The sequence below is a fragment of the Ornithorhynchus anatinus genome, chromosome Y5 (assembly GCF_004115215.2).
Source record: "Ornithorhynchus anatinus isolate Pmale09 chromosome Y5, mOrnAna1.pri.v4, whole genome shotgun sequence".
Lineage (NCBI taxonomy): Eukaryota > Metazoa > Chordata > Mammalia > Monotremata > Ornithorhynchidae > Ornithorhynchus > Ornithorhynchus anatinus.
Genome location: NC_053179.1, coordinates 686,573 through 695,815, shown reverse-complemented (window position 1 = coordinate 695,815; position 9,243 = coordinate 686,573). Strand labels below are relative to the sequence as shown.

At 42.2% G+C, this 9,243-nt stretch overlaps 1 protein-coding gene across 3 annotated transcripts in view; it reads right to left on the bottom strand.

Annotated features, from left to right (window-relative positions):
• Nucleotides 1–594: 594 nt before the first annotated feature.
• LOC114808754 (far upstream element-binding protein 2) overlaps nt 595–9,243 on the bottom strand; it is a 90,345-nt gene continuing 81,696 nt past the window's right edge. For 2 of the 3 annotated variants that reach the window (XM_029056588.1, XM_029056589.1), the window contains exons 12-19: nt 2,896–2,996; nt 2,548–2,692; nt 2,269–2,429; nt 2,072–2,181; nt 1,775–1,863; nt 1,487–1,687; nt 1,265–1,342; nt 596–1,156 (exon numbers count right to left, since the gene is read on the bottom strand). In XM_029056588.1, the coding sequence (XP_028912421.1) occupies nt 891–1,156; nt 1,265–1,342; nt 1,487–1,687; nt 1,775–1,863; nt 2,072–2,181; nt 2,269–2,429; nt 2,548–2,692; nt 2,896–2,996 (1,151 nt within the window). In that variant the 3' untranslated portion in view covers nt 596–890. Of the gene's footprint in view, nt 1,157–1,264; nt 1,343–1,486; nt 1,688–1,774; nt 1,864–2,071; nt 2,182–2,268; nt 2,430–2,547; nt 2,693–2,895; nt 2,997–9,243 lie in introns of all 3 variants that reach the window. The other variant, XM_029056591.2, reaches the window with a different exon arrangement.

The window sequence follows — 9,243 nt, the reverse complement described above, 5'->3', positions numbered from 1 at the left end:
AAGAGATAGGAAATGGTCAATTGATCTTTTCCAGGAGAGATAAAGAGTAAGGGAGGGCTATAAGGGTCAAAAGAATGGGGTTGAAACAGTTCAGGATGCAGTGAAGTGGGAAAGTGGGAGAAAACTTCCCTCCTCCCTGTTACAAATATAAGATAAATTACAGGCTTAGAGATTATAGCTCAGCTTCCTATACAAGTGGTCATTTTATTTGTTTTCAAGCCGATTCTGCTTCCTTGACTGAACAGGAGAATGACAACAGACTGGAAGAGTGGGCAGTGTGGCAGGGTATTTTACTAGCAAGAACAGACATCCAATACTTAACAAAACATTTAATTCATTGTACCCCAAAACATTTCTTTAAGGTAGATACTGAGGCTAATAATTATCTCAAGAGGAAGGCACATGTGCAAGAATATGGAAGTGGCCAAGTCTCCTGAAAGAAAAAGGGAAGGAATCGGGAACTATAGAGGAGTAATTTTAAATGTTTTGTTCACTCCATGAACTTTCTTTTCTCACTGATATTAGTGAACAAGCACATCTTCTTGGAAATGGGGGAAAGCAAAGGGCTCTTATAAAAAAACAACAGGAGTGAAACTCTTTCCAAAAAGTGTTTTTATTATCAGGTTTAGAGAGATGAGACAATGAGAAAGACAGTGAGTTAATGGCCAGAACAGCAACCAAACTCATCCAAGTACTTGCTTTCCCAAAGACCAACCCACGATTTCAAAAGTTCAACTTTATTGTGTTCTCTTCAAAATCACAACAGCAATACAAAGGAACAAACAGGCTGGTGGAGAGAAGGCTCTTCCTTTATCTCTGGACCCAGTGCACAAAATCCCATCTATGGGGAAACCTAGAGGCCTTCATGCACATGGTCCTTGCAGCTGGCATCAAGGACAAACCCCACAGGGGAAGGGATTGCCAGTGCCACTCAAGACAGGGTGAACAGTGGCAGGGGGTTGGAAGGAAAAAGGTGGGGGTGGGTGGCAATTCCCACTTGCCTGCTGTCCCTGCTGTACAGGTGGTGGTTGGGGGGCACCAGGACCAGAGGTTTGTCCATAGTAGGCAGCTTGTTGTCTATAATATTCAGCCCAGGCAGCACTGTAGTCTGGCTGTGAGCCAGGTGGTACTCCAGGTCCACCAGTGACCACTTGTGCTAGAATAATGAGTAAGTATGAGGAAATGCATATTAAATTCCATGGCACCTAGTCCTTTCTCCTTAAGACTCACTTTACACCCATATAACCCTCGTTGGCTAGCTCACCTTGTTTCTTGTAGTATTCCTCCCAGGCTTTTGTATAGTCCTGTGGCGGGGGAGCACCAGGCTGCTGCGGCTGCTGGCCTAAAACAGTAAATGGGACACCAATTTATGGAACAAATAAGTATTGCCTGTGAACCTCCCTCTCTTCTAGTCACTGCTGGCTCCTCTACCACTTTCAAGTTTAGCAATTTCCTCTGATACCATTAGCACCTTCTCCCAGCTTACCTATTTTTTTGTAATACTCTTCCCAAGCCTTAGTGTAGTCTGACTGTCCAGTAGGTGGGGGTTGAGGTGGTTCCCCCTGTGATGGTGGAGCTGTGGGAGTTGGCACTGAGCCTTGGATGGGAACAGGGGGTTGTTGGTAGTAATGTGAGTAGTATGCAGCCCAAGCTGTGTTGGGGTCAGCTGTTGTAGTTGTTACTTTACCTAAAAAGGTGAGGCACAGAAAAGAGGTAGAGTTTAGCCCACAGATCATCTGAGTTCTGAGCTCCTTCCTTCTGGTCCATTACTTACTTGGGTCATGTGGAGCAGGTGGCTGCCACTGTGAGTACGTACTCCCCCAGCCCTGGGGTGGATACGGATGTGGGGGAGGACCCCCAGCACTATGAAACAAGAAAAAGGAGAAAAATTCAGGAGAAAGACTAGAAGTGAAGAGAACTCAGAAAAGGCAAAAATACCCTAGAAGCATCCCTCTGAAACAAAACATGAAAAGGAAATAAGTGCTGAGCATTTTAAAAATTGGGGCTTTAACAGAAAAATTCCATTTTGACATTCTTCTTGTCCAACACTGCATCTGAAGATGATACTCACTGAGGGGGAGCTCCAGGTGGACCTTGGTTGAATGGTCCTGGATTGAAAGGTGCCATGGGGCCAGTGGGACCTGGTCCTCCAGGTCCAGGTCCTACAGGGCACAGAGGACCCTGGAATAGAGAAAGATTTGAAGTTAGCCATTTGTATCCTGCACTAGTCCAAGATAATCTTTCTGGTGACTGCCCTTTCCAGCCTACCTCAATCTTTTCCTCAATGAGCTGTTTGGCATGATCAATTTGCTGTGGGGAGCCCCGGATAATAAACAATTTAAAGTTTGGGTCACCATTAGGTGGAAGCTGCCGGGATATCTCCACAAAAGCACCTGTTTGCTGGTTTACAGCTTTCACATTCTCCCCACCTGAGGAAAAGAAGTAAAAGATCTAAATTATTTAGATTATGCAAATAGGAATGTGGGCATGACAATAGGGAAGAATATGGGGCAAAGTTTAGCAGGCAAACCAAGGCCTGAAACTTACCTCGGCCAATCACTAATCCACATTTGTGGGTGGGTATAGAAAAAGTCATCTCACCCCCAGGTGGACCCCAATTTCCATGGCCTCTGCCCCTACCCCTGCTTCCTGGAGGCATGCCAGGACCCCCTGGAGGGCCTGGGTGGCCACTCTGGAAGAGATTAGGAGACAAAGTGAAATTCTGAGACAAAACTGCAATCCAATATTAAGAGTTGCAAAGCACAAGTTAATAAAATCTGCCAGTTGCCATATTTTGGAGAAGCTAGAGGGGCAGACAAGTCTAATTCTTTAAATTTGAAGCTTTCCAGTTCTACAGTATCAGCAATGAACTTGTACGGTGCCCTGAAAACCTACCCGCAGGCTCTGGAGAAGATCATTGATGATTCGGGCAGCATGCTCACAGCGGTCTGGGGGTCCCATGATGTGGGCAATCTTTTCAGGGCCTGTCCCATCATCTGAAACCACCATATGTAGCATAGATTCAGTGGAGTTTTTTGAGTTTGCTAGTTAGTTTAATTGGTGTCATCCTTATCTCCACTCTGTCATTCACCCTACATATCCAATTAATCACTAAAACCTACCAGTCTCACCTTCACACCGCCGCCAAGATCTGACTTTTCCTCTCCATCCAAATCACTACCATGTTAGTACAATCACTCATTGTTAGTACAATCATCCTGACTGGATTACTGCATCAGCATCCTCTCTGATCTCCCAACCTCCTGTCTCCCCTGACTTCTATCTATATTTCACTCTGCTGCCCAGATTATCTTTCTACAGGAATGTTCTGGGCATGTCACCCCACTTTTCCAAAATCTCCAGTAGTAGTCTATCAACCTCCATATCAAGCAAAAACTCCTACTGGCTTCAAAGTTCTCCATCACCTTGCCCCGACCCGCCTCACCTCCCTTCTCTCCTTCTGCAGCCCAGCTGGTACACTCAGCTCCTCTGCCGCTAACCTCCTCACTGTTCCTCGTTCTTGTCTGTCCTGCCTTTGACCTAGGACCCATATCATTCCTCTGGCCTGGAATACCCTCCCTCCTTAAATCATCCAAACTAGCACACTTCCCCTCTTCAGAGCCCTACCTAAAACTCACTTCCTCCAAGAGGCCTTCCCAGACTGAGTCCCCTTTTCCTCTGCTCCCCCACCCCTCCCTATCGCCCCCACACACTCCCTCTGCTCTACCTCTCTCTCTGCCCCACAGCACTTTTATGTATAAATGTACATATTTATAATTCTATTTATTTAAAAACAATACAATTCTCTTTATTTAAATTAATGCTGTTGATGCCTGTTTACTTGTTTTAATAATGTTGGTATTTGTTAAACACTTACTATGTGCAGAGCACTGTTCTAAACGCTGGGGCGGATACAGGGTAATCAGGTAGGTTGTCCCACGTGAGGCTCACAGTCTTCATCCCCATTTTACAGATGAGGGAACTGAGGCCCAGAGAAGTTAAGTGACTTGCCCACAGTAACACAGCTGACAAATGGCAGAGCTGGGATTCGAATTCATGACCGCTGACGCCCAAGCCTGTGCTCTTTCCCCTCAGCCACACTGTCTTCCCCCTTCTAGACTGTGAGCCCATTGTGGGCAAGGATTGTCTCTATTTGTTACTGAACTGTACTTTTCAGGTGCTTAGTACAGTGCTCTGCACAGAGTAAGCATTCAATAAATATGATTGCATGAATGAATTAATCTATTTTAGAAAATAGGTTCCATAGGGCAGAGATCGGGAATTACTATGAACTGGTGTTTCACATTGCTCAGGAATACCTACTGATAATGCTGGTAGATAGAAATTATATTATCTCCAACCAAAACAACCCCATGGCCAAGATAGTTTCTGGAAAAATCTAACCAGAATCAAGCACTTTTAAAAACACTACTCTTTTTCCTTCCCAGAATCCTATTTTTAACTACTCACTTTCAATTGATGGCTCCTTCCTCTCTAACTTCAAACACAACCACATCTTCCCTAGCTGAAAAAAAAAAATTCTCTGGACACCACAGTACCCTCCAACTACTTTCTCATCTCCTTACACCCATTCCTGACCAAGATCCTCAAACATTTTACATACACCTGCCCTTCTTGTAAAGCCTAGTTTTGCCTACATTAATCTAGCATCATTGTCCTCTCCACTGTCACCAATAATTTCCTACTTTCTTTTCTTAAATGGCATTTTTTATGGTATTTGTTAAGCCCTTATTAGGAGCCAGGCATTGTACTAAAGATAGGGTAAATACACTACAGTCAGGTTGGCCCCAGTTCATGTCCCACAAGGGGCTCAATGTTTTAACCCCAAATTAAGTTAAATGAGGCACAGAGAAGTTAAGAAATGAGTGGCAAAAGTGGGATTAGGACTGAGGTTTTTTAACTCCCAGGTTCATGCTCTTTCCACTAGACTATGCTGCATCTCAAATCAAATGGTCTCTAATCCATCTTAAACCTCCCTGACCTCTTGACATATCCAAACTAATACCACAGGTGTAGGCACATATATCCTAACTCGACTATCACATCAACTTCTTAACTGAACTCTCTGCCTCTGGCTTCTCCCCTCCCTTCCCCAGTCCAAATATTATTCCTTCATATCACTGTTTCACGGATGACTTTCTACTCCCCTAAAACTTTCAGAAATAGCTCATTCATCTTCTCATTAATGGAAATTCCTCAACATCAGCTATAAGCAACTCAATCAGCTCTCTATCCACTTCTTATCTTTGTTTCTATTCCATTACATCGCAGCTTAACAGCTTCGCTCATTTCGAGTCAACCTCATTCTTATCTCTCTTGCTAACTGATCTTATGATTCCTTTCCCTCTTGCCTGGAATTATCCCCTGCTTCACATCTAGGATAGCAGTTCTGTCCCTTTCCTCAAGACCCTGCTGAAATCATGTTTCTTGAGGAGACCTTCCTTGAATATATCTTCTTTTGTTCTCCTACCACTCCCACTTCAACTTTTTTTTGGTCAATACTATTTGCTAATATTTTTATGTCTCCTTACCCCCATTAGAGAATAAGCTAATTGTGGAATGGAATGTGTTCCTTGTTTATTATTTCCCAATTCCCAAGGCTAATGCATTGTATCTAATGGGGGCTTAATGAATGTCATTACTACTTCCAAATCCCAAAAACTTTTGGGTGCTTTTACTCCCTCGAGTATTTATGTTTGTATCTTTTACGTGCTATTTTCTCTATGTATTTAATTTTAGGGTAATTTTGTGTAAATTTTAGCAGCATGACCTAAAGGAAAGAGCCTGGACTGGGAGTCAGAAGACTTGGGGCCTAATCCCAGCTAATTCTAATACTTGAGCAAGTCAGAAAACTTCTCTGTGCCTTATTTACCTCATCTGTAACTGTGTCCAATCTGATATCTTTTACCTGCCCAGGACTTAGTAAAGTGTCTGGCACACCATAAGTGCTTAACAAACACCATTAAACTTTTTTCTTTTAATCAACCCTCTGCTGTATTATCTTCCAAGCAATTCACAATAAATGCTTATTCAATAAGTATGTCATATTTATATGGGAAGAGAGGTGGTCTAGGTCAGGGCCTGTGTCTAGCAACTTTGTTATATTTTAATCACTGAAGCCTTCAGTGTAATGTTCTGCACACAATAAGTATTCAATAAATACAATCAGTCGATTCGTCAAATATTAAGGCAGAGAGAGCTTCAAGGCAGAAGGAGGATATGAGCACGGGGTCGATATCAAAAGAGAAGAGTTCATGGTAAAGTGCACAGGTTAGTGTTAGTAAAGTATGGGCTAGGGGTAGTGGAAGATAAGTTAGGTACTGTAGGAGGGGAAAGCTAACTGAATATCTTCAAACAGTCAATCAATCAATCAATCATACTTTTTGAGCTCTTTGTGCAGAGTACTATACTAAGCACTTGGGAGAGTACAATACCACAGAATTGTTAGGCGTATTTCCTGCCCTTATGGAGCTTACAATCTACCATTAAACCTAATGTTATGAAGTTCCGGTTTGATTCAGAAATGGACAGGCAAAATTAGAGGCTTCTGAGGAGTGGGGAGTCATGTAGAGAAGCAGAGTGAAGTATGGATAGGAAAGGGGAAACCCAGGAGGCAGTAAGGTTAGCAATGATGCTGTTGCAGTGCATAGATTAGTATGGAAACAGTTTAGTTGGAAAGAAAGAAAGAGATTCTAAATATTTTGTGAATACTGTCACCATCAGGATTTGGTGAAAAACTGAATAAAGAGGTTGAGTGATGAAGGCTGGTAGGGGATAATATATCAGTGCTATTTATTGAGCAGTAAGAACACTGTACTAAGCACTTGAGAGAGTACAATACAAAAGAGTTAATAGACATTCTCCTGGCTTACAGTGAGGATAATGTCAAAATTACCTTGTGAGCCCATCATTGGGCAGGAATTGTCTCTGTTGCCGAATTGTACATTCCAAGTGCTTAGTACAGTGCTCTGCACATAGTGAGCACTCAATAAATACTATTGAATGAATGAATACCTTGCTTAAGTCTCCACAAACACCTTAGGCTATGTCTACTCTGATAAAACGTAGCCTTTTAAGAACAGGGATTGAATTTGTACAGTGCTCTGTACAACACAACTGCTTAGTAAATGCAATTAACTGATTACGATTTCCCAGACACCACTTCAATTTTTATAGACTTTAGAACAAAAAGATGGCAAGACATATAACAGTGCTTTGAGAAGCAGCATGGCCTAAACAGAAAGAACATGGACCTGAGAGTTGAGACCTCTGTCCTAATCTAGCTCTGCCACTTGTCTACTGTGTGACTTTGGGCTAGTACTTAGCTTTCCTTTACCTCAGTTTCATCATCTGTAAAATGGGGTTTCAATACTCATTTCCCCTTCCATTCAGTCAGGGAGAGACTTTTCAGTTAAGGACTGTTTCCAACCTAATTATTATCCAACCTAGTGATCTTGAATCTACCTCAGTGACTAGTACAGTGCTTGGCAAATGGTACGCTCCTCTCAAATACCACAATTATTATTAGTAGTAAGAGTAACATTAGTAAATCCCATAAGGAGAGACCTAAGCAATCTGTGACCTGAATAAAATCAGGAAAGTGTTCTTCTTTGGTGTCTAAGTGCCGGTTTATAATAACAATAATAATAATGATGGCATTTGTTAAGCGCTTACTATGTGCAAAGACTGTTCTAACTGCTGGGGGATACAAGATGATCAGGTTTCCCATGTGAGGCTCAAAGTCTTAATCCCCATTTTACAGATGAGGTAACTGAGGCACAGAAAAGTAAAGTGACCTGCCCAAATTCACACAGCTGACAAGAGGTAGAGCCAGGATTAGAACCCATGACCTCTGACTCCCAAGCCCAGGCTCTTTCCACTGAGGCATGCAGTTTATGAACTGGCATTTAAAATACTTCAATATCTGGGCAGGACTGAACTAAGAAGGGGTGCTGAGGTATATTTTGGCTCAATCTTCCCTGATTAGACTTCACACAAAAGAACTACATGAGTTTCCAAAGAATGTGCTAAACCTAGGTAGTGTAACTTGGCCTGATAGCTAAATTCTCCAAAGAAGAGCAAAGTGGTCCTGACTCCTCCTGGGGTGAAGCATCATAATGCAATTTAATCATGACTTAAAAATATTCTGCCCTGCCAACTAAGGAGCATTCTGATCCTCTCTCCAACCCAGAAAGTCAGTCAATCACATTTATTATTTCTGTTAAGCACTTACTTTATATCAAGCATTGTTCTAAATACTGGATAGATACAAGTTAATAAGATTGGACAGACTCCTGGTTCCACTTGGGGCTCACAGTCTATAGGGGAGGGAATACGATTTAATCCTCACTTTACAGTTGAGGAAATGGAGGCACAGAGTGCTTATTGTGTGGAGAGCACTGTACTAACCACTTGGGAGACTACAATGTAATGAGTTTACAGTCCCACATCACTTTTAAACATTTTTATATTTTAACACTGACCAACCATTACAGCCCCATGGAACTTCATGAATACCAACACTGTTGTGCCATACTCTCCCAAGCACTTAGTACAATGCCCTGCACATGGTATGTGATCAATAGATACCCATGACTTTTATCCTTGTATTCTGCAATTTCCCCTTTTGTACTTTATTTTACTGTATCTCCCAGTACTCTGTAAACTCCTTGAGGGCAGGTTTTATGTGTTCCAAATCTACTGAACTGTACAATACTGAATGATCATTAGACATCTTATTCTCTCTGAAGTCACCAACTGATCACCTTCTTGCTCTATCCAAAAGCTTCTACTCCATCCTAAACCTCCTAGACCTTCCACATGTCTTCTATTCTGTGTACCAATCAATCGACTATAGAAGCAGCATGGCCTAGGGGATAGGGCAAGAGCCTGGGAGTCAAAAGGAAATGGGTTCTATTCCTGGCCCCGCCAAATGTCTACTATAGGACCTTGGAAAAGTCACTTAACCTCTCTGTGTCTTAGTTACCTCACCTGTAAAATGGGGATTAAGTCTGTGGGATAGAGACACATAAGTGCATAACAAATACTGTCATTATTATTATTATTATTATTACTCTCCCAGGATTTTAGTGCATGTCTCTGCACATAGTAAGCCGCCAAAAAATACCACTGCGTTATTTATTGCATGAGATCAGTTCAGTTAGACTTATGAGTGGGAAATGTATTGTTCCTACAGGCTTAAGAAAAACAAATGCCTATTAA